The 22599-nt window shown below is 31.4% G+C and overlaps 9 protein-coding genes across 11 annotated transcripts; 6 read left to right on the plus strand and 3 right to left on the minus strand.

Annotated features, from left to right (window-relative positions):
- Positions 1-79: 79 nt before the first annotated feature.
- Clp (Cleavage and polyadenylation specificity factor subunit 4) lies at positions 80-3198 on the minus strand. 2 transcript variants are annotated; one of them, XM_047061957.2, is made up of 3 exons: positions 2615-3198; positions 2115-2545; positions 80-2052 (listed from the first exon to the last, which is right to left on the minus strand). In XM_047061957.2, exons 1-3 carry the CDS (start codon positions 2847-2849, stop codon positions 1699-1701), a joined length of 1020 nt encoding a protein of 339 aa, XP_046917913.2. In that variant the 5' UTR covers positions 2850-3198; the 3' UTR covers positions 80-1698. The 2 variants fall into 2 exon arrangements, with proteins under 2 accessions (XP_046917913.2, XP_075585878.1); XM_075729763.1 differs by having other exon boundaries at positions 2106-2545.
- Positions 277-1617, plus strand: LOC124498231 (protein phosphatase methylesterase 1). Its single transcript, XM_047061956.2, has one exon. The coding sequence runs from the start codon at positions 277-279 to the stop codon at positions 1522-1524; it is 1248 nt and encodes a 415-aa protein (XP_046917912.2). The 3' UTR covers positions 1525-1617.
- Positions 3199-3203: 5 nt separating the features above from the next.
- Positions 3204-4470, minus strand: Tcs3 (Probable tRNA N6-adenosine threonylcarbamoyltransferase Tcs3). Its single transcript, XM_047061958.2, has 3 exons — positions 4043-4470; positions 3765-3984; positions 3204-3709 (listed from the first exon to the last, which is right to left on the minus strand). The coding sequence occupies exons 1-3, from the start codon at positions 4377-4379 to the stop codon at positions 3259-3261; spliced, it is 1008 nt and encodes a 335-aa protein (XP_046917914.1). The 5' UTR covers positions 4380-4470; the 3' UTR covers positions 3204-3258.
- Positions 4471-6189: 1719 nt separating this feature from the next.
- LOC124498275 (uncharacterized) lies at positions 6190-6994 on the plus strand. The gene is made up of 2 exons (XM_047062010.2): positions 6190-6507; positions 6594-6994. Exons 1-2 carry the CDS (start codon positions 6300-6302, stop codon positions 6626-6628), a joined length of 243 nt encoding a protein of 80 aa, XP_046917966.1. The 5' UTR covers positions 6190-6299; the 3' UTR covers positions 6629-6994.
- A 4078-nt stretch (positions 6995-11072) lies between these two features.
- Positions 11073-14380, plus strand: LOC124498305 (long-chain-fatty-acid--CoA ligase 4). 2 transcript variants are annotated; one of them, XM_047062045.2, is made up of 4 exons: positions 11073-11199; positions 11329-11427; positions 11488-12931; positions 13004-14380. In XM_047062045.2, exons 3-4 carry the CDS (start codon positions 11500-11502, stop codon positions 13759-13761), a joined length of 2190 nt encoding a protein of 729 aa, XP_046918001.2. In that variant the 5' UTR covers positions 11073-11199; positions 11329-11427; positions 11488-11499; the 3' UTR covers positions 13762-14380. The 2 variants fall into 2 exon arrangements, with proteins under 2 accessions (XP_046918001.2, XP_046918000.2); XM_047062044.2 differs by having other exon boundaries at positions 11105-11427.
- On the plus strand, positions 14048-17003 carry LOC124498308 (long-chain-fatty-acid--CoA ligase 4). Its single transcript, XM_047062047.2, has 3 exons — positions 14048-15871; positions 15936-16303; positions 16365-17003. The coding sequence occupies exons 1-3, from the start codon at positions 14449-14451 to the stop codon at positions 16737-16739; spliced, it is 2166 nt and encodes a 721-aa protein (XP_046918003.1). The 5' UTR covers positions 14048-14448; the 3' UTR covers positions 16740-17003.
- A 63-nt stretch (positions 17004-17066) lies between these two features.
- Positions 17067-19578, plus strand: LOC124498306 (long-chain-fatty-acid--CoA ligase 4). Its single transcript, XM_047062046.2, has 3 exons — positions 17067-18664; positions 18741-19105; positions 19168-19578. The coding sequence occupies exons 1-3, from the start codon at positions 17233-17235 to the stop codon at positions 19552-19554; spliced, it is 2184 nt and encodes a 727-aa protein (XP_046918002.1). The 5' UTR covers positions 17067-17232; the 3' UTR covers positions 19555-19578.
- Positions 19579-19906: 328 nt separating this feature from the next.
- On the minus strand, positions 19907-20682 carry baf (barrier to autointegration factor). The gene is made up of 3 exons (XM_047062049.2): positions 20559-20682; positions 20296-20437; positions 19907-20246 (listed from the first exon to the last, which is right to left on the minus strand). The coding sequence occupies exons 2-3, from the start codon at positions 20416-20418 to the stop codon at positions 20100-20102; spliced, it is 270 nt and encodes an 89-aa protein (XP_046918005.1). The 5' UTR covers positions 20419-20437; positions 20559-20682; the 3' UTR covers positions 19907-20099.
- Positions 20683-20753: 71 nt separating this feature from the next.
- LOC124498309 (cyclin-dependent kinase 9) lies at positions 20754-22558 on the plus strand. The gene is made up of 4 exons (XM_047062048.2): positions 20754-21156; positions 21216-21500; positions 21571-21754; positions 21813-22558. Exons 1-4 carry the CDS (start codon positions 20865-20867, stop codon positions 22432-22434), a joined length of 1383 nt encoding a protein of 460 aa, XP_046918004.1. The 5' UTR covers positions 20754-20864; the 3' UTR covers positions 22435-22558.
- The last annotated feature ends 41 nt before the right edge of the window (positions 22559-22599 follow it).

The following is a 22599-nucleotide window of genomic DNA, read 5'->3' on the forward strand; positions in this document are numbered from 1 at the left end:
AGGATTTAAACACGGTTAGGTAGACATAGTCGATTTTGATTTGATTCTTGACCCAATTTTTGTTGTTTATTGTTATAATTCAGATTTTTTTAACAACTACTTGTTTTTAACTATAATTTTCATTATTAGTTTTAGTTTATCAATTTGATAATTGATAAAATGATTGTGTCATATAGTCATCAATCTATTTTACTAAGAATCGAATAGGAAATTTTTTTTTTTGTATTCAATTTTGGCATTTAGTCAATCAACGAATTAAATTTTTACAAGAAAATAATGCAACATCCCTCGGGTTTACCACAGCATATGCGTAAATTTCTTCCATCATTATCTGGTATGTCAAGACCACCACCATCTTCAGGACGATTATTAACCTCGAAACATTTTGCATTGCGGAGAAAATCTGATCGTGATTTTACACCTGCCCATTGGTCACAATATTTTACCGCTCAACAAGATATTACAATTAATGATGGCGATGTTTTCCGTGTTTATATACATGAACAAGCTGAATCAGTAGATCACATGCCTTTGTTGCTGCTATTACATGGTGGAGGTTTCAGTGCACTTACCTGGTCATTATTTGTTAAATCATTGGTTGAAATTTGTCATGTTCGTATAATGGCCATCGATATTCGTGGCCATGGTTCAACACGGTCGGCAAATGATGAAGATCTAAGCATTGCCACAATGGTCAATGATATTATTCAGGTATTACTGAAAATGTTTGATGAATCGATGCCAGAACTTATCCTAATGGGCCACAGTATGGGTGGAGCATTGGCAGCTCATTTTGCTGATAAATGTTGCGAATCATCGATTAATTCACGAATACTTGGATTGATTGTGATTGATGTTGTCGAAGGAACGGCTAAACAAGCATTATCTCAGATGCAACAAGTACTTCAATCACGACCTTCTGGTTTTAAATCCATCGAACAAGCAATCGAATGGTGTGTTCGTAGTAATCAAACACGGAATTTAGAATCTGCTAGAATTTCGATGCCTGGACAGATTAAACACAGTCAAACTGGAATTTGTGCAGCCGATTTGGTGGCAGAAAGTAGACCAGAAACACCTGAAGAATCCCATCATACTGATAGTATGCCCGCAAATTCATTTGGTCTATCGACATTAACTGAAAATTCACCCACAAAAGAAGATAAAACGGTTATCGCTACACCGGATGACCATCAATTATCAATCAAACAATTTGTTTGGCGAATTAATCTGGCTCATACAGAACCATTCTGGATGGAATGGTTTGATAATCTGTCACAAATATTTCTCAATTCCAAAGGTGGTGCCAAACTTTTATTATTGGCCGGTGTAGATCGTCTAGATGGTCCAATGACCGTGGGTCAAATGCAAGGTAAATTTCAAATGCAAATTCTTCCACGTGTTGGTCACGTCATACAGGAAGATGATCCTGATTCGGTTGCACAAGTTGTCGCTACCTATCTATGTAGAAATCGTTTCTCAACTCCCAAGATGGAATTCGAACGTCCATTTCCTTCTTGTTAATAATTAACAATTATTAATAATTGATAATTTGTATTTACATGATACAATAAATGATAATTATTAAATAATATAATATGAATGAATGATGCAAAATTTGTTGTTGTTTTTGTTTTCTCCACACACACACTCCACCACCCGAATTCATTATCAAAATTAATATATTTACAAATATGATTAAGATTCTGATTGATCCATGCTGGCATTATTCGATGATTGTTGATTACGTTTCTGATGTAAATCTTTCAGGGCCGGACTTAGGAATGCAAGATAGCCTTTTGGACATTTATTTGCATAATGTCCTTTTTCCCCACATTTAAAACAGGTAACTTGATCTAATGGCCGATATGATGGTTTAGGTTTCGGTTGATTTGTCTGCTCATCAGAATTATTTGATTGTTGTTGTTGCTGTTGTGGTTGTTGTTGTTGTTGCTGCTGCTGATGATGTTGTTGTTGTTGTTGTTGTTGATGGTGATGATGATGATGATTTTGATAATGGCGATTTTCATGACTAACATAGTGAAAGTTATACTAGATTTTTAAAAGAAAAAAAAATTTTCGTTAGTTTTGTAATTCATTTTTACAGTTATTACCTGTTCGCTAAATCTTTGAATAAGTTCATCCCGCTGTTCAGGTGGAATCTGATTACATGTATAAATTTTATGGCCAACTTCATTACAATAATGACAAATAACACCAGGTTTTTTCGGTGCTGATGGATCGGTTGAATTTGCTGCACTTATAGGTATATCGAAACGCATATGAATAAATTTACAGCCAGGACCATCCGGACAGAATCCACAAAGATAATTTAGACATGCAACACGACGTGTATGACGATGACGACAATTGGGGCCATGGCGACAGAATCCACGATCATACCAAGGACAATCTTTTATCTTTGTTTCCGGATCAATATGTAAAAATGGACATTCTTTATTACTGCAGGCACGAAATTTTGAATAGAAATAACATTCAGGCATCTTGGACATGTTATATTCATGCAAAAATTCGCATGAATCACCTTTGAAATTAGTTTTTTTTGAAAGAGGTTTATTAATCAATCCGTTTTAATTGTTGTTCTGACACCAACCTTTTTTGCATAGACCACGAAGCCAATGTTTACAAACAACTGTACGATCCGGTTTAATATGTCGATATGGACACATTGATCCACGTTGACAAATACCACGAATATGGAACACACAGGTAGCCGAACCAGATTTATCCATACCTGGAAATGGTAATGGTAATGCTCCAATCTGTTCATCAAGATCTCTTTCAATATCGAATTTTATATCGATAATAGGTGCTACTAGATCTTCCATGTTTTGATGTACGATTTTGTTAAACGAACGTTTTAGAAATTTATAACAAATCTTCGAATACAAATCTCAAAGATGCGGTCAATTTTGGAGCTAATTTGATTGCCATTTATGCTGAAAATTCATTATCAAAAATATTATGGATAAATCGAGAAAAAACTATTCACACCAAAAATTTTTCTTGGTATTTTTTATAAATTTTTTCTCTCCAATCATCAATCAGTTGGACATGATGAGTGTGAGAAAAAATTTATAAAAAAAACAATGATCCATGTGAGTGAGTCGAAATAGCCGACACTATTGTATCGCTATTCAATTTTTGCGCTTTACAAAGTTTAATAATTTCGAAAAAAAAAATTTCAGTTTAAAAAAATTAAATTTTATTCAAATTCAAAATTTTTAATCTAATGTCCTAATCTCTCCACGTGACTAAAACATCATCCGTACGAAATCTTTGCGTACAGAATGTATCATCAAAATCAGTCTTTTGTCCAGCTTTATACATTAATGCACCAGTATAGGCAATCATAGCACCATTATCGATACAATATCGATCATCAGTGGCATGTAATTTGGCATTACGTTCTTCGGCCATTATACGCATCATTTCCTGTAATCGAAGATTACAGCCAACACCACCTACAATCAGTACTTCATTGGATCCAGTATGAGCCATAGCACGTTCAGTCGTTTCGACCAACATGGCAAACATTGTTTCCTGAACGGAAAAACATAGATCCTCTTTGGTGTATTCACCACTTTCGAGCCATTTATCAATTTTTGGCTCAATAAATGAAATGATGCCGGAAAATGAAACATCCATTCCTTTTACTACGTATGGTAGATGAACGAATTTTTTGCCCCTAAAATGTTTTCAAATAAATTAAATGGATTTTTAATATAGCTCAGAAATCTTACTTTTTAGCCATCTGTTCAATGTTATAGCCTGGACTAGGATCATTTGAAAGCTTAAGAATGCGTGCAAATCGATCTAAACAATTACCGATGGCAATATCAATAGTTTCACCAAAAATACGATATTTTTTCTCACTATAAGCAATCACTTGTGTATTACCACCACTGACATATAAAACGGTAGGATTATCTGATCCAGTTACTAAACGTCCCATTTCGATATCTAAGAATATGTACATTAATTGTATGGATATGAAAAGTATCGGTCCAATGAAACTTACGTCCAATGCAATGATTTACACCAACGATCGGTTTGTTCCATAATAGAGATAAACATCTAGCAACAACAGCAACAGAGACTAATGGTGCCCCCATTCCTGGTCCTTTAGTATAACATATCACATCAATATCTTCGGATTTAAGACCACTGATTTTCAGTGCTTCTGTCAAAAGATTCAATATCCGAGATCGATGATGTGCGGCAGTAAATCTTGGCTGAAATCCTTCACCCGGTGGCGTAATATAAGTAACACGAGGATTGGCCAATACTTCACCATCACGAACGATGCCAATACCTAATTTATTGGCCGATCCTTCAAAACCGATTGCAATAACCATGGTTATAAAAATGTAAAAAAATTCAAAAACCAACAAAACATGTGATCTTCATTCATAAGAAATCCATACACTAATCACCAGATGTCGCTTTTCTGGTCCGATTTTCAAATTATCAATCAATCAATATAATATATTTCTCAAATCCATTTTATTCGGAAAAAATCAATTAATCGATTCATTTGTGATTGTATTATTCGATATAAAATTGCGTAAATTATCCTAGAAATTGTGGCTGTCCTCGTCGTTACATAACATAATGTTGATGAAAGAAGGACAACAACGATGCTGATGGTGATGATGATGATGATGATTATGGCAATGTAATGAAGGTAAGAAAAAGAAATTATGGACGCGATCATATGAGACCTGTTCTTATCAATTATCATAAAATATCCATTCATTCAAATGTGCCAAAAACAACAGCAAAAAAAAAAATCAATGACTGAACGTTCCAATAATCAACAGGAAAAAAAACGAACGAAATAACGAATCTATGAAAATCCATTTATGTTGAAAATCGATGATAAGGGTGATATTTTCTATGAATATTACGTATTGATTTGTGTGTCTCTTATTAACATCTTATCTAACACGGATTTCGATGGAATTGAATTTACGATCAAAAATTGGATTCAATTTTTCTGAATGCTTATTTATTGAGAACAAGATTTATGGGAACAGATATATAATTCAATTAAATATAATCATATGTGTCAAATTATAATCATGATCATATAAGTGAAGAATCGATAATTTATAATTCGTTTAATTTAAACTAGAGAAAATGTTCGGCCTACATATTTTTTTTTTGTTCTTCTTACTTGAAATACGTTTATTAACATCATCATCCTGTCTTTATCATTCAATTTGATAATGAATTTTCCAACATACAAATATAAAAATTTATTGATCAACATGGGAAATTGTGAAAAAGAATGAAATGACTATTATCATTACGCCATCATGTGTGTTCGAGGATAATTAATAAAATTAGGTCCTCGATCCAAAAAAAAAAAAAAAAAAAATTATCTAAAACATGAAGATGATGGTGCGTGCGTCTACTTTGGACGACGAATAAAATTTACAATAAATGTATGATAATGATGATGATGATGAAAAAAATAACAGCAAATACAAATAAACATTTGCGTAAACATTTATTTTGTAGGACAAGAACAATTTCTACATCCGGCTGCATTGTTGATTGTTTCAAAAACAACAACAACAACAACAACAAAAACATGAAAATTTCACTTGTCATTATCATTCTTGTGTGTGTGTGCGTTTTGTTTTCTATTTTTTTTTCTTCAGCTATTTCAAAATATACTTTTTTTTCACATGTTTTCTCAATATATCGATTTATCAATAACTTGAATGGATAATTTTTTTTTTCATTGACTAAAAACTGATTGTTTCATGTTTGTGGCCAAATGTGTGTGCGTGTGTGTATTTCGACAAACAAACAAAATGAAATACCGGTTGTACCACCAGAAAATGAAACAAACAAACAAACAAACAAGAAATCATTTGGAGAAAAAAAAGATGACAATTGATGAAATGATTGAAATTTTTTTATTTTGCTGTTTTGTTTCCATTTCTTTAGATTTTTGGACAGACAGGTTTAATTTTATCCACTTATCAATATATGTAGATGAAAAAAAAAATCAGAAATAGAATGACATTGAAATGTTGAGATATTGTTACCGTTTGTCACCAGAAATTTTATTCATAAGAAATCATGTTTTCAATTTTCAATTTTTTTTTGATTCAATTTTTTTTGGATATAAAAATCCATCGAATTGATCCAAATGGAATCAGATCACTATTTGTATTCAATTCGATCGATCATTGTGATTTGTCATCCTGATATTTTATTATATTTTTCAACAACCAAAAAACAAAAAACAAACAAACAAAAAAATGAAATTCATTCTGATTATCGCTATGCTTACTGTATTAAGCTTAATGTTTATCAATACTGAAGCCTATCATCATCATGGTCATCATGGCCATAAATTGAAAATCAAACATGTGTGGAAAAAACATGGCCATCATGGGTATGGACATGGTTATGGTAAAAAACATGTTGGCCATTCTAAACGTTATCATAAACAAAAACATCATCATGGTAAGTGTTTGTTTGTTTGTTTGTGTGACTTTTTTTTGTGCCGAATTTTACAAAATTTTCATTTTCATTTTTTTTCAAATTTTCAGGTTATGGACATGGACACCATGGCCATCATTACTGATATGATAAAGAAATGGTGAAGAATGAAATTAAAATGAAAAAATCTACTAAAATAACTTATAAAAATTGAATTGATTCATTTTGAAGAAAAAAAAAACTGTCCAGAAATTTTTTTTTTGTCAAGAAACATATAACAAAGTTCAAAGTTTGAATTATTCGTTCGTTCGTTTTTTTTGCTGAAAATTTGAACTTGAATTTTTTTTTCTTTTTGCAAAATTTATTTATTTATTTTTTATTTTATTGTTGAAAAAATTATTATGTAACTTGAATTAACTTGTTTTTTTATTTTATGTCTAGTTGTAACGATGATGATGATGATAAAAGAAAGAAAAAATTGAATAAATCTTCATCATGTTTAATTTTTAAATTTTTGTTGGGGAAAAAAAATTTTTTTTTTTATGATCTGATTTTGTTTTGTTGTTGTTGTTGTTTTATTAATTCAAAATTCAATTTCAAAGATGGGAAGAATTTTTTTTTTCATTGCTTGATATATCATCATATCAAGGTTTTGGGAACGACATTGAGGCAAAAAAAAATGGTCCAAATATATAGGATCCGTCAGCAATCTTATGATGATGATGACAATCAATTTGTCAGCACAAATTTTAAACTATAAGCGTGTTCCTGTGTGTATGTTTTGTGTTTGGTCATCGTCACATACATATATATTCTGTTGTGTTTTGCCATGGCCTGAAAAAAAAATTCACACCTTTTTTTTGACGAAATGAAAACAATGTTGTTGTGTGTTGTTGGTTTTTATTTGTCAAATTCTAACGAATAAAAAATAACAAATTATTGAAATTTTAATAAATCAATTTCAAGTAAAATGACATCATCTTTATTTGATTTTCAATTTTTATTTCGCACAAATAAAAGTAAAAACGTTCGAAAAAAAGTATAAAAAAAACAAATTTTGACTATTCAACCATGGAAACACACACACGAATAACCTTCGACATTCATATGGCATCATAAGGCTTGTCTAATTATAATTTCCAAGTTTTGCATCATCATAAGCAGCAGCAGCAATAGAATTAGCCCAATTTGACCTTTTCCGGTCGATGAACAGCAAAAAATAAAAAATCCATTCAACCGAAATAAAATAAAATATAAAAAAAAATTCACCTTGGCTACACACACACTTACAACAAGGTCGTTGGCTGGTCATCATCATCATCATCATCACACACACACACACACACACACACAAAAGTCATATAGAATATCATAAATCAATAATTGGCATCAATCGGAAAAAAAATCATTTCATTCAATTTGATTCAATTCATCGTTATATGTAATAATGATATAACCAATAAATCTCCCAATATAAATAAATTAATAATATACAAGTTCTTCGTTTTCTTTCTCATCTTTCAATTTTCATTTTTTTTTTTCATCTTTTTTTACTGTAAACTTGGAACAATCCTTGACGATCCTTGTTGTTATTTTTTTTTTGTTTCTCTTTATTTCTACAAATATAGCATCTTTATGTGTTTGTTGTGTTCATGTTTGTTTTTTTTTGCTTCATCATTCTTTTAGAATTATGCAATTGTTTTGTTCAATGTCCAATGTTATCAATGATGATGATGATGCTCAAACGATGTTCCATCATCATCATAATGCAACAAATTGATTTATTATTTTTTCTGTGAATCCTCCTTGAAAACGTTTTATTTTCCCTCTCATTCAGATTAAGATGTATGATGATGATGACGATGATGATTATGAAAATGGAAAAAAATCACAGTCGAAAAATTCATGTTCACCTGACAATACTTTTGGAACAGAAAAAAAATAAACAAAATTTGGTACATTATGTCAATTCGTTCATTGATAATTATGAATTTTTTTTTTGTTATCATTCATTCATTGAAAGGGTTTCATCATCACATCGTATTTATTATTTGGTGATTTTATTTCATTTCAAATTAAATCAATGAATGAATGAATGATTGATGCAATTGTTCGAAAATGTTGAATTGAAAATGAGAATTATTAGATAATAATTTGTGACAAAAATGTGTCACGACGACGATAAATGACAATGGTTGGTTGGTTGGTTGGTTGGTTGGCAAGTTGTTTCATAATCATAATCATAACAATGAAATTTCTATTCACCTTTAGTAATAATTGATTATTGTGAATGTTTTTTATTTTTTCTCCAAACTAATCGATTATCATAAATATATATAGCTCATCGAATGATAATGATGATGACAATTTTTTTTCTGTTTTTGGTTTGATTTGATAATCTTTTATTTTGTTGAAGGAATTTTTTTTTGTTTCGTTATGAATTTCATAGTGTGAATATAAGTATAAATTATTGTTCTGGCCTTGATTATGGCCAACTTTTTCAAATATGACGACAATTGTTTTGTTTTATTTTCGTTCGTTCGTTTGTTTCAACAACAATTTCTTGGCCGTCTAACCATTAACCTTGTGTGTGTGTGTGGAATGGAAAAAAAAGGTAAATGGGCAAAAAAAATGATGTTTCCGCTTCATCGGTTATATGGTCTTTTTTTGTCAAAGACAATGTATGTGCGATGGACAAACGTTTGGCATTCAAATCAAGACGAGAAAAAAATGAACAAAAAAAAATTAACACTTTCTCCTGCCAATTTCACATTGTTCATATTTTTCATAATTAATGTCATCATCATTCACACAATAGGCCATTTACAAATAAAAAATCAAAAAGTTATGTAATTACTAACCATATAATTTCATTTACACAGTGTGTGTGTGTATCAATCGATCGATTGTCTTAATTGGTCAATCAATAAATTGTTTGGTGGCCAGTTTTTTTTTGACATTTGTCACCATTTTCATAATCTTGATTGTCACCATTTGTTGAAAATGGTTAAAATGAAATGAAACGAGAAAAAAATAATAAAATGAAACACACACAGACACATAGTTCATTGTCCAATAATATATCTTTAGTTAATGGAAAAAACTTTCTCTTTGTGTTAGAAAAAAAGAGACAAGCATCGTATTACCTTATTAAGCTTCAATTGAAAAAAAAATTTTTGACTAACAAGATCCAACACATTCACTCACACAAACATATCGATGGATGTGCATGAATGGATCGATTTGACTTGACAAGAGCCAAAGATATTTTCTGTATACTGTTACTAATGATAATGATGATGGTAAAACAGACAAAAAAAAATAATGTATGTGTAGAATGGAAACAAAGAGTTGGATGGATTTGAATGAAAAGGGCCATTTCGATTCATATAAATATGGCCGATTAGCCAGTCAAAAAAATCAGATTCGATTCTCATCAACAATCATTCGAATAAACTTGAAGCAACAATAATGAAACTTCGATTCTTTTTCGCTTTTGTTTTGCTGGCATCAATGTGCATGTCGGTATTCGCTGGTGGTTATGGCGGTGGTGGTGGTGGTGAGTTTTAATTTTCACAAACTTCCGGTTGAAATTTTAATCTTTAAAAATGATATATAGGTGGTGGCTATGGTGGCGGTGGAAAAGGCGGTGGTGGTGGTGGTAAGTGATAATTTTTCATTTTTTTTCTGAGTGATTTTTAAAACCTTTTCAATAATTAACAGGTGGTTATGGAGGTGGTGGCGGTGGTGGTAAGTAGAAATTTTTACTAGCTTCCGGTTGATATGTTAATATTTAAAATGATTTATAGGTGGTGGTTATGGTGGCGGTGGAAAAGGTAATAATTTTTCATTTGTTTCGATTGATATATTCTAATATATTGTTTGTTTGATTATTCTAATAATCAATAGGCGGCGGTGGTGGCGGTTATGGCCGTTAAAGAATTCAAATCGTTAATCAATAACGATGAAACCGGAAAAAAAAGAAATTCCCCATAATCCGATAACATATAAATATACACACACACACCCACATCATGGTTGGAAGAAAATAATGCATCGAACATCGAAAACATCACCATTAAATCATATCACTTATATTTATGAAATGCAACAAAAAACAACAACATTCGAAATTCATCATTTGTATGAATGAATCGTAATATTTGATTATTGATTCAATCAAATCACATACATACAAACAAACACACAAAAACAATACACTTATCATCATTATTATTTAAAAACAAAATAAAAATTGGATAAATGTCATCACCATCTTTATCATGAGAAAAAAAAAATTTACATAATTTACCAACTTGAAATAAAAGTGGGAAAAAATAAATAAAATAAAAGTTAAAAATAAATATTTCAAAAACTAAAATTGAATTTTTTTGTTTTTTTTTTTCATTATTCTGAATTAATTAATAATTACAGAATTCTAACAAAATTACTACAATTCTAGATTCGATTAACATGTTCGAAATTCAACAAGTTTTTCCCACCTTTAACTTTTTGTAGTGGCCACTTTAACAACTTCTAGTGGTACCCGTCTTATATGCAGATGCAAAGCCGAATGAATGCCCGACAACACAACTGCAACAGAAAAAAACCTGCTGCCTTTTTGTTGTTTTTTTTTTGGTTGAGGGCAATGTGGTGGTATTGTTTACATTATTATTATATTAATATAATATATATTGGCCATATGGAAATATAAAGGTAGGTTGTTACACTCGATGACCGATCAAATCTAAATTGACGTAAGCCATTTGGCTGCTTTCACTTTTATTGGATGTTGTAAAAAAAAACTTGTTTCCATTACACAAAATCACGCTGAATGACCATTAGGATGGATGATATTCAGCAATAGTTGAGTACATGTGACACCTATTCTTTAATTTCAAAAATCAGTATTACAAGTATTATTCGGAAAAATCGTTTTTTTAGGTATGTTTTTATTGAATGTCTTTATATTCAATAAACAATTGTTTCATTTTCTTATAACAGAAAGCAATAATCATGACAAATTTGATGAAAAAATTTCTCGTATTGAATACCAAATTTCTTATAAATTCATATACAGCCATTACATTACCATTCTATACGATATATCAAAAACCATGGCAAAAATTACGTACATCAAAATTGTTTCAAATACAAATGTACAAAGATAAACATGGTCGTACTATTTATTATCGCAATGGACCCACCAAATTTGAACATCCATTCATCCATCATCGAACTGTTACCGATTTGTTAAAAACATTGGATCGTGATCGTATAGCAGTCGGTGTTCGTGATGTGATTAATGAAAAATTGCAATATGATCAAAATGGCAAGCCAATCATTGTTGATGAACGGGAATTGACAAAAATTGAACTGAGTAAAGATTATGAGTGGTGGACAGCCGGGCAGATAATTGATCGTGCCGATGCAATTGCACGTGGCCTACAACAATTGGGCGTCAATCGAAATGATAAAGTTATTATCTATGCTGATAGTAATGTTGAATGGTTTCTAGTAGCATTAGCATTGAATCGTTTATGTGCCATAACGATAACATTATTCTCTACATTGGGCGATACCGGTGTATTGTATGGTCTCAATCAAAGTGAAGCACCATATCTTGTTGTTGGTGAATCATTATTGAAAAAAATCGCTACACTTGATCATAAAATTGAATTTTTGAAAAAAATTATCTACATTCCAAATAATCCAAAATCTTATAAAAGCCAAGATGTTAATGTACAGATTTCCAAAGATAAATTAGAAAAAAAATATCAATTAATATCATTAGGACAAGTAGAACAAAGTGGCTCACAAATTGAACCATATGAATTTCCGGATGCAAAACCAGAAGATACAATGATGATAATGTATACATCGGGAACGACAGGCAATCCAAAAGGTGTCATATTGTCACATGATAATTTCTTCACATTCATATTATCATTATCGAAATGGAATCATGAATGGCCATTGATTGGACCTAAATCAATTTATTTGGCATTCTTGCCAATGGCTCATCTATTCGGTTTCATGTGTAATCTATATACTTATTTAAGCGACAATCGACTTGCCTTCTCATCACCTGCTACAATGTTCAATACATCAAAATCACATGTCCATGGCCAAACTGGTGATATTCGTTTGATTACACCAGATCTTCTAACATGTGTACCATTAGTAATTGAAAGAATTATCAAAGAAATCTATCAGAAATTGAATGCAAAATCTGCAATTGCCGCACCATTATTCACATATATGATGGATTATAAAATACGATGGACAGCAAGAGGTTATGATACACCATTAATCAATAAATTTTTATGCCGTCGAATTAATAAACAATTTGGTGGCCGATTAAAAACGATCGTATCGGGTAGCGCACCACTCAATGAACGTACACATGCACTAATCAAAGCTGCATTGAATACCAATGTTATTATCGGTAATTAATATTAATATTGCTTTTATTATCACATAGACAGTTAATATGTAAATATATGACACATATATATAGGTTATGGCGCCACTGAAGTTACTTGCTGTTCAACTTTTATGGCTATTACTGATCGTTCATATGGACGATGTGGTCTTCCATTGGATACGGTGAAATATTATCTCGATAATTGGTCGGATGGTGGCTACAGTGTTGATGATAAACCAAATCCTCGCGGTGAAATTATAATTGGTGGTAAATTGGTTTCAATGGGTTATTATAAGATGCCCGAACAAACAGCACAAGATTTCTATGTTGATGAAGATGGTTGTCGATGGTTTCGTACCGGTGACATTGGTGAACTGTATCCGGATGGTACATTGAAAATTATTGATCGTAAAAAAGATTTAACCAAATTGGCTAATGGTGAATTCATTTCGCTTGGAAAAATTGAATCCGGTCTACGATCATCACGTTATGTAGAGAATGTTTGCATCTGTACTGATCGTTTTCGTAATGAAATCATTGCATTAGTCGTACCTAATCGGCGAACACTACGAATATTAGCCAAAGAGCTTCAAAAAGAACATTTATCTATCGAACAAATGTGCAATGATTCTATGATCAATGCGAAAATCTATGAATCAATCATTAATCGTTGTCGAGATTTAGGTTTTAAAAAACGTGAAATACCTGTAAAAGTTTTGTTGGTCAAAGAAGAATGGACACAGGAAAATAATCTCTTAACGGCTGCATTCAAGATGCGACGTCAAGCAGTTCAAAAATTTTATCGAGAAAAAATCCAAGAAATTTTTGATGAAATTCCACCAACCATATAGAGAATATTATACAGATTCATATTTTTTTTTGTTGTTGCCCGCCCTCTAACGACCTGAACATTCCGAAAACAAAACAAAAAAAAAATTTTTTTATTTTGGAACTCTTTTTTTCCAATATTTTACCTGGCGCATGCTATTTCAATTAATTTCATTAGACCGTCGGAATCAAAACAAAAAAATTTTTTTTTTGTTACTAATAATTTTTCATTGTGTCTATTCGGGTGAATATTTTTTTCCATTGTTTTTAACTCACCCAATTTTGTTGCCATTATTGTCACCAACATTCAACTTTAAATATATATGTGGTGCATTTTTAATTTATTTGAAAAAAATAATGTTCATATAGGTTTCTCTTATTATTTTACTACTAGAAAATAAATCTTTAATCGTAATCAATTTTTATCATTTAAATTTTTTTTTTTTGTGAAGATATTCTATCGATCGTCATAATCAATGATTATTGATGTAAACTTTAATCTGCATATATATCGTCGTTTTATTTATGTTTGAGTAAAAGTAAAACAGTGACTACTTCAAGTGATTAGCGAAATGTTAGCATTTTGACTTTGATTTAATAAACAAAAAACAAATAATAAAAAAAATTATCATTCATATTTTGGTGTGTGTGTGTGTTTGTCATTATTCATTTATTCATTTAGAAAGCTTAATTTTAAAAATTTCTCAACAATGAGATCGAATTTCATCTTTTCAATTCTCAAAATTATCATTACCATCTATACGGCTTTAACTTTACCATTTTATTTTGTTTATCAGAAACCATGGAAAAAAGTACAAGCTTCGACATCGTTTCAAATTCGCCAGATCAAAGATAAATATGGCCGAATAATTTATTCACGGAAACAGGCAAAACGACCGGACAGTCATCTATTCAATTATCGTACCTATTCCGATGCGTTAAATCATTTGAGCCGTGATTTGATTAAAGTAGGTCGAAGAGATATTCTTAATGAAGAATTACAATATGATGAAAATGAAAAGCCCATAATGTTTAATGGGCGAATGTTGTCCAAAATCAAATTAACCGATTATCAATGGGTAACAAGAGGTGAGATTTTGGATCGTGCAGATGCTATTGCTCGTGGTCTTCGACAGCTTGGTGTTCAACAAAATGATAAGGTTATGATCTATGCTGAAACAAGTCTTGAATGGTTTCTTGTTGCTTTGGCCTTGCAACGATTATCATCAATCACGACGACACTTTTCTCTACGCTAAGTGATTCCGGTATCGTACATGGATTAAATCAAAGTGAATCTTGTTATTTGGTCATTGATGAATCATTATTGATGAAAATTGACAAACTTCAAGATCAAATTAAATATATTAAGCAAATCATTTACATTGCTAATCATCCTGCATCGTATAAAAGTCAAGATGCTGAAGTACAGATGGCTAAGAATCGATTAACCCATAAATATTCAGTATCATCATTGAATGAAATCGAAACAATTGGTAATGAAATTGAACAGTATGAATTCCCGGTAGCTAATCCGAATGATGTGATGATGATCATGTATACATCGGGAACAACTGGTGATCCAAAAGGTGTTATCATAACACATGAAAATTTCTATACCAGTGTTTTGAATCTATGGGGTAGAGATTTAGAGCAACCAATTTCATTATCACGATCCGATCTACCGGTATTCTTACCAATGGCTCATATATTTGGCTATTCAACTATTCTGACATTTTTTCTAAGTGATGGCCGTATGGGATTCTCATCACCTTTCACATTGCTCAATTCATCACCATCACATGTTACTGGGCAAATTGGTGATATTAATCTGATAAAACCCGATCTGTTTCCGGCTGTTCCGTTGGTACTTGAAAAACTTGTTAGTGAAATTTATCGAAAACTGAATGCACGCTCACCATTGGCTGTGGAAATTTTCGATTACCTAATGGATTATAAAATTCATTGGAGATCCAAAGGTTTCGATACACCAATCATTAATCGATTAATTTGTAATAAAATTAATCAAGAATTTGGTGGCCGATTACAAGCACTTTTGGTCACTGGTGCTGCATTCAGTGAACGTACTCATGCATTGGCAACCGTAGCATTGAATCTTGTTTGCATCTATAACAGTAATAATAATTATTCTATGATTTGTAATTTTCATAATTTAAAAAATTCATTTATCTTAATTAGTGTATGGAAGTACTGAAACTACATGTCCGATGGCCATCATGATGATTGATGATCTTAGCTATGGTCGTACCGGTGTACCATTGAATGATTTTAAATACTATTTGGATGATTGGCATGAAGGTGGCTATACGACAAAAGATGAACCTAATCCACGTGGTGAAATTGTTGTCGGTGGTCTAACCATCGCTCTTGGTTATTATAATAAACCCGAAGAAACGGAAAAAGATTTCTACACCGATGATGATGGATGTCGTTGGTTCTGTACCGGTGATATTGGTGAAGTTTTTCCTGATGGAACATTGAAAATTATTGATAGAAAAAAAGATCTAGTCAAATTGGCTAATGGTGAATATATTTCTCTTGGAAAGGTTTGCTATATTTTATTTTTCTGATTCATTTATTATAAATTAATTGTTGTTAATCTGAAAGATTGAAACTGGATTACGTTCATCTGATTATGTTGAAAATATCTGCATTGTAACCGGACCATTTCGTAGTGAAATAATTGCCTTAATTATGCCTAATCGTATGGCATTGACGGAACTTGCAACCAAATTGAATTTGAAACAAGATTTTCGCCAATCATGCGATGATCCATTGATCAATGATGAAGTATGGCGATCTATACAGAATAAATGTCAACAACTTGGATTCAAAAAACGTGAATGTCCAGCTAAAATTATTCTGGTTAAAGAAGAATGGACACAAGCTAATAACATGTTAACGGCTGCATCAAAAATGCGACGTAAAACTGTTGTCGATTTCTATAAAGATACAATCAAATCTACATTTCGTGATCTTTGAATACTTAAATGATTCAAATTTATTGAATCGAAACGAAAACGATTCATTATTATTGTCATAATAATTATTATTATCATTATCTCTGTGTGTGTGTCTTAATGAAAAACCTAGAATTTTAGATTTCACTTTATCCAAAATTTTGCTCACTGAAAATCAGGAAAAAAAATCAAAAAATTCATCATATGATTTGAAAATAATATTATTTGATTACATAAAACATAATTATTAAAATTTCTTATCATTTGTGATTTGTGTTATCATCAAGTATTGAATGCTTTTTTTTATCATTGGAGTACATAAATAAAATCAGTCAAAGGGTCCATGAATGCCGGTGACTTTAAAATAGTTCGAGCGATGATTGTGATGATAATAACTGTTAGTAGCAACTGTACCCATTTAAAAGGAAAATATGATATATTTTGGCATTCTCTTGATTGTAAATCCTCATTGATTGTATGTTTTTTGTTTGATTTGCCATTAACAACATTGAAAAATGTCAAATTTTATTGTTAAAATTGCCCTGTGGAATACGAAATTTTTGGTGAACACTTATACGGCTATTACTTTACCATTCTATACTGTGTATCAACGACCATGGCAAAAATTACGTGCAAACAAATCATTCAATGTCCGTATGGAAAAGGATAAACATGGACGTATAATTTATTCACGAGAAGCAGCCATACGAACTGATCATAAATATTTTCACTGTAAAACATATAACGAAGCATTGGCTACGCTCGATCGCAATAAGATTAAAGTTGGCCAAAGAGATATCATCAGTGAAGAATTGCAATATGATCAAAATGGACAGCCAATCATGGTTGATGGTCGACATTTGAGTAAAATGAAACTATCAGATTATAAATGGTTCACGGTTGGACAGATACTAGATCGCGCTGATGCCATTGCTCGTGGCTTAGAACAACTTGGTGTAAAAAAAGGTGATAAAGTGATGATCTATGCGGATAGTAATATTGAATGGTTTCTGATTGCATTGGCTTTGAATCGTTTATGTGCAATAACTGTCACTTTATTCTCAACACTTGGTGATTCGGGTGTTCTATATGGCCTGAATCAAAGTGAATCAGAATATCTGATCGTCGGAGAATCATTGTTGAAACGAATCGATAAACTTGATGATCAAATTCGATCAATCAAAAAAATCGTCTATATTGCCGATTCTCCGAATTCGTACAAAAGTCGTGATCAAGCAGTCAAAGATTCAAAAGAAAAACTATCGAAAAAATATACTTTAATGTCAATGCAACAGCTGGAAAAAAATGGTAATAATATTCTACCGCATCCTTTTCCAGAGCCTAAAATCGATGATATAATGCTTATAATGTATACATCGGGAACAACTGGCGATCCAAAAGGAGTAGTGTTGACGCATGAAAATTTTAATGCGTTTCTGAGAAATTTATTGAGAAGAGATTTAGAATCACCGATACAATTATTTAATGCTACATTTCCGGCATTTTTACCAATGGCACATATGTTTGGTTTTACAGCTAATCTGGCATTCTTTTTGTCCGATGGTAATTTCGGTTTTTCTTCACCAGCTACGTTGTTAAGTTCATCTCCTGTACATGAACCCGGACAAAAAGGGGATATCAATTTGCTACAACCAATATCATTTATAGGTGTTCCATTAGTACTAGAAAGACTTTTAAGTGAAATTTATCGAAAGTTGAATGATCGATCACCATTAGCGACACCTATTTTCAATTATTTAATGAATTATAAAATACGATGGCGATCACGTGGCTATGATACTCCCATTATTAATCGTTTGGTATGTCGACGAATCAATGAACAATTTGGTGGCCAATTAAAGATGATGGTCGTTAGTGGTGCTAGTTTTAATGAACGTACGCATGCATTGGCAACCGCTGCATTAAATGTTAATTGTATTATGAATGGTATATTTTGAAAGGAAAAAAATAATTTCGTGATTTTAAAATATAAATTTTCCGTTTTTGTTTCATCTCCTGTCAGCTTATGGGAGCACAGAAATAGGTGGATCGACAATGATGGCCCAAAATGATCTTTGCTTCGGCAAGTCCGGTATACCTATTGAAGGTGTTAAATTCTATCTGGATGATTGGCATGAAGGCGGATATTCAGTTAATGATAAGCCTAATCCACGTGGTGAGCTTGTAGTCAGTGGTCGTTCGGTTGCATTAGGATATTACAAAAAACCAGAAGAAACAGCTAAAGATTTTATTGTTGATGAAGAAGGATGTCGATGGTTCCGATCAGGTGACATCGGTGAAATATTTCCCGATGGTACATTGAAAATTATTGATCGTAAAAAAGATTTAGTCAAATTATCGAATGGTGAATTCATTTCTCTTGGAAAGGTTTGTAATAGATAATTATTAATGAAGAATTCTGATACTAATTTACTAATTTATGAATCAAGATTGAAGCCGGTCTTCGAACATCTGGATATGTGGACAATATTTGCATTGTTACGGATCCATTCCGTAACGATATTGTAGCATTGATCTTGCCAAATCGTCAAACACTGATGCAACTTGCAACAAAATTGAATAGATCACTTGATTTCGAACAAATGTGTGATGATCCAATCATCATTCAAAGTGTTTTAGAATCAATACAGAAAAAATGTAAAGAATTAAATTTCAAAAAACCAGAAACACCTGTCAAAATAGCATTGGTCAAAGATGAATGGACACAAGATAATAATCTATTGACTGCTGCATTCAAACTACGAAGAAAACCTGTTATCGATTTCTATCATGATATTATTCAACAAATGTTCAAAGAAATTGACAATAAAGTTTAAATCTTTTTTTTTACAAAAAAAAAATTATTTTATTTCAATACAATAATCATTATTACAATCAAATTGTTGAAAATTTTAAATTTCAAAACTATTTTCATTGTTTGAAAGTATTACAAAAAAAAAAATTCTAAAGAATCAAATACAACGACACCTACCGGCGTTCGCCGAAAGGAACAAACAGGCTACAATAGCTGTGAATTTTTTTTTTTGAGTGAAAATAAAAAAATTATCATTTGTTATTTTTATATATCACAATATTATTTTGCGAGAATGTTTTTTCAGATAAAATTCCATGCTATAAGCATTAATGAATTTTTGTGAAAAAGTAAGCAAAAAGAAAAATGGATAATACTTTTAGTGTAATTTATAATAGTTGATGAGTAAAATTTATTAAATTTTTTTTGAATAAATTTTCATGAATTTAAATGAGAAAATCGAATGAATGAGAAATAAAAAAATCGATAAAAGCAAACGTTCTTCTTGAATTGTTTTGTTTTTTTTTTGATGAAATGATCCATATCGAATTCAATCGAAGATCGTTTAGCTCACAAAAATTGTTCACACCATTCCGTGATACATTGATAACAATCTCTGGCTTGTTTTGTATTGGCATTAGCTTCATCTTTTAACCATTCGACAAATAATTCTTCATTTTTCTTCAATACCAAATATTGTCCAAGAACGACATAAGCCTGAAAGAAAATTGATGTCATTTTAGAATTTGAAAATGAATCATCTTACCTTGTCATATCCTTTATTGGAAAGTCGTTTGCCCAAAACTTCACCAATACCGGCCAAATCGGTGACAGGTTTATCACCCATCGGCTCGGATATAAAATTTTGATGTTTTTGTGATGTTGTCATTTTTTCCTATGGTACAAAACTATAAAATCGATCAAATTAAATCCATAATTAATGAATTAGCCGGCATGTGCTTAGAATGAAGTTATTCCATAAACATTCAATAACGACATCTAAATTGAAATTTAAGATCATGAACTTACTTGGTTTTTTTAGCTGGAAAACGCCCAATATCCTAAGAAAAAATGAATTAAAATTTGATTAATTAAGATTATAATAATTAAAAAAAACAGATAATCGAAAAATTGCGTCAACCGAGCAACGCTTGGAAACAATATGATATTGTTCATAGACACTAGGACAAAATGAAAAAAAAAAAAATATTTTACATTTTTTGATGTAGCTCAAAGTGAGCATGATATTGTTTGCATATTTTCTAAGAAAATTTTGTTCTAATTCCAATTATAATAATTTCTTTATAAATCAACTATTCGACAGGAAATTGAAAAATGTCAAATAATCTGCCATCACATGGTGGCACGATAAATTCAATTGATTCTTCATCATCCAAAAATTCATTACATAATCATATGAGAAATATAACGGGTTCGACGACATCTAATATGCCTGGTAATTTACATAATCCTACATCTAATCATCAACAACCACCACAATCATCATCATCATCATCATCATTAGCCAGCTCAAGTAATATTAATGGTCCATTACCGGATAATGAATATGAATTTCCATATTGTGAAGATGTTAATAAATATACAAAAATGAACAAAATTGGACAAGGTAAATGTGTTATTTGCAAATAACCAAATTTTTATCATTTTCATTCAATCCGAATTTAGGAACGTTTGGCGAAGTATTCAAAGCTAAACACAGTAAAACAAGAAAATTAGTTGCATTGAAAAAAGTCCTTATGGAAAATGAAAAAGAAGGTTTCCCAATAACAGCCTTACGTGAAATAAAAATTCTGCAATTACTAAAACATGAAAATGTCGTGAATTTAATTGAAATCTGCCGCACATCTTCAACTGATTCGAATTATAAGGCAACATTTTATTTGGTTTTTGATTTCTGTGAACATGATCTTGCCGGTCTTTTATCCAACATTTCAGTCACATTTAATCTGGGTAATAATAATTACTATATTGATGATCAATAATTGTGATCAGTTAATAATGATAATTTATCTCTATGCAGGAGAGATAAAAAAAATTATGCAACAATTACTGAATGGTCTATTCTTTATCCACAAACAAAAAATTCTACATCGTGATATGAAAGCGGCCAATATTTTAATCACTAAAAATGGTGTACTTAAATTGGCTGATTTTGGCCTAGCAAGAGCCATATCTGATATCCGTAGTGATCGATATACGAATAGGTTGAATCCGATTTTCTTTTTGATTGAGGACTCATTGTTTTTTGTCCTAATTTTTTAGAGTTGTCACCTTATGGTACAGGCCACCAGAACTGTTATTAGGTGCAAGAAATTATGGTCCACCAATCGATTTATGGGGTGCAGGTTGTATAATGGCCGAAATGTGGACTCGTATTCCCATTCTACAAGGAAATACCGAATTAGCTCAATTACAAATGATCACTCAATTATGTGGATCAATAACACCTGAAGTATGGCCTGGTGTTGAAAAACTTGAACTTTTTAATAAGATGGATTTAGGTAAAAATCAACGCCGAAGAGTGAAAGAAAAATTGAAACCTTTTATCAAATGTGATTGTGCATTGGATTTACTGGATAAATTATTGATTTTGGATCCAACTAAACGACTTGATTCGGATAGTGCACTTAATCATGATTTTTTCTGGACCGATCCAATGCCACAAGATCTTGGCAAATTATTATCCAAATATACAAGTTCAATGTTTGAATTTACAACACCACGTCGTCGTGCAGCACCACAAGCACAGCAAGGTGGTGGTCCATCAGCACCGGGTCCACATGTATATCATCCAGGTCATCATCCGGGTGGTCATCAACGTGGTCCACCTGGCCGTATGGGAGCACAGAATTCCGGTGGCCAATATATTGACCGTGTATTTTAGCCCAAAAGAGAGATACATAGCAAATTTTTTTTTTGTTATTGTAAAAAACATGTCCATAACTAAAGCTAATTATTATTATGATCATTTTTATTGAAAATAAAATTAAATACCATTTGATACGAAATTTCCTGTTGGCAAACTTTGAAAAAAAAAATCAATCAAATA

The sequence above is a fragment of the Dermatophagoides farinae genome, chromosome 3 (genome assembly GCF_024713945.1).
Source record: "Dermatophagoides farinae isolate YC_2012a chromosome 3, ASM2471394v1, whole genome shotgun sequence".
Classification (NCBI taxonomy): Eukaryota; Metazoa; Arthropoda; class Arachnida; order Sarcoptiformes; family Pyroglyphidae; genus Dermatophagoides; species Dermatophagoides farinae.

What these genes read in the sequence shown, in the direction of transcription:
- LOC124498231 (XM_047061956.2), top strand. Translation starts at nt 277, where the DNA reads ATGCAACATCCCTCGGGTTTACCACAGCATATGCGTAAATTTCTTCCA.
- Clp (XM_075729763.1), bottom strand. Translation starts at nt 2,849, where the DNA reads ATGGAAGATCTAGTAGCACCTATTATCGATATAAAATTCGATATTGAA. An exon ending in TCGTGGTCTATGCAAAAAAG is followed by an intron (nt 2,546 to 2,614) that starts GTTGGTGTCAGA and finishes CTAATTTCAAAG; the next exon opens with GTGATTCATGCGAATTTTTG. An exon ending in TTAGCGAACAGGTAATAACT is followed by an intron (nt 2,053 to 2,105) that starts GTAAAAATGAAT and finishes TTAAAAATCTAG; the next exon opens with TATAACTTTCACTATGTTAG.
- Tcs3 (XM_047061958.2), bottom strand. Translation starts at nt 4,379, where the DNA reads ATGGTTATTGCAATCGGTTTTGAAGGATCGGCCAATAAATTAGGTATT. An exon ending in TGTAAATCATTGCATTGGAC is followed by an intron (nt 3,985 to 4,042) that starts GTAAGTTTCATT and finishes ACATATTCTTAG; the next exon opens with ATATCGAAATGGGACGTTTA. An exon ending in ATTGAACAGATGGCTAAAAA is followed by an intron (nt 3,710 to 3,764) that starts GTAAGATTTCTG and finishes AAAACATTTTAG; the next exon opens with GGGCAAAAAATTCGTTCATC.
- LOC124498275 (XM_047062010.2), top strand. Translation starts at nt 6,300, where the DNA reads ATGAAATTCATTCTGATTATCGCTATGCTTACTGTATTAAGCTTAATG. An exon ending in TAAACAAAAACATCATCATG is followed by an intron (nt 6,508 to 6,593) that starts GTAAGTGTTTGT and finishes TCAAATTTTCAG; the next exon opens with GTTATGGACATGGACACCAT.
- LOC124498305 (XM_047062045.2), top strand. Translation starts at nt 11,500, where the DNA reads ATGACAAATTTGATGAAAAAATTTCTCGTATTGAATACCAAATTTCTT. An exon ending in GAATACCAATGTTATTATCG is followed by an intron (nt 12,932 to 13,003) that starts GTAATTAATATT and finishes ACATATATATAG; the next exon opens with GTTATGGCGCCACTGAAGTT.
- LOC124498308 (XM_047062047.2), top strand. Translation starts at nt 14,449, where the DNA reads ATGAGATCGAATTTCATCTTTTCAATTCTCAAAATTATCATTACCATC. An exon ending in TCTTGTTTGCATCTATAACA is followed by an intron (nt 15,872 to 15,935) that starts GTAATAATAATT and finishes TATCTTAATTAG; the next exon opens with TGTATGGAAGTACTGAAACT. An exon ending in AATATATTTCTCTTGGAAAG is followed by an intron (nt 16,304 to 16,364) that starts GTTTGCTATATT and finishes TTAATCTGAAAG; the next exon opens with ATTGAAACTGGATTACGTTC.
- LOC124498306 (XM_047062046.2), top strand. Translation starts at nt 17,233, where the DNA reads ATGTCAAATTTTATTGTTAAAATTGCCCTGTGGAATACGAAATTTTTG. An exon ending in TGTTAATTGTATTATGAATG is followed by an intron (nt 18,665 to 18,740) that starts GTATATTTTGAA and finishes ATCTCCTGTCAG; the next exon opens with CTTATGGGAGCACAGAAATA. An exon ending in AATTCATTTCTCTTGGAAAG is followed by an intron (nt 19,106 to 19,167) that starts GTTTGTAATAGA and finishes TTATGAATCAAG; the next exon opens with ATTGAAGCCGGTCTTCGAAC.
- baf (XM_047062049.2), bottom strand. Translation starts at nt 20,418, where the DNA reads ATGACAACATCACAAAAACATCAAAATTTTATATCCGAGCCGATGGGT. An exon ending in CCAATAAAGGATATGACAAG is followed by an intron (nt 20,247 to 20,295) that starts GTAAGATGATTC and finishes ATTTTCTTTCAG; the next exon opens with GCTTATGTCGTTCTTGGACA.
- LOC124498309 (XM_047062048.2), top strand. Translation starts at nt 20,865, where the DNA reads ATGTCAAATAATCTGCCATCACATGGTGGCACGATAAATTCAATTGAT. An exon ending in TTCAGTCACATTTAATCTGG is followed by an intron (nt 21,501 to 21,570) that starts GTAATAATAATT and finishes ATCTCTATGCAG; the next exon opens with GAGAGATAAAAAAAATTATG. An exon ending in AGTGATCGATATACGAATAG is followed by an intron (nt 21,755 to 21,812) that starts GTTGAATCCGAT and finishes CTAATTTTTTAG; the next exon opens with AGTTGTCACCTTATGGTACA.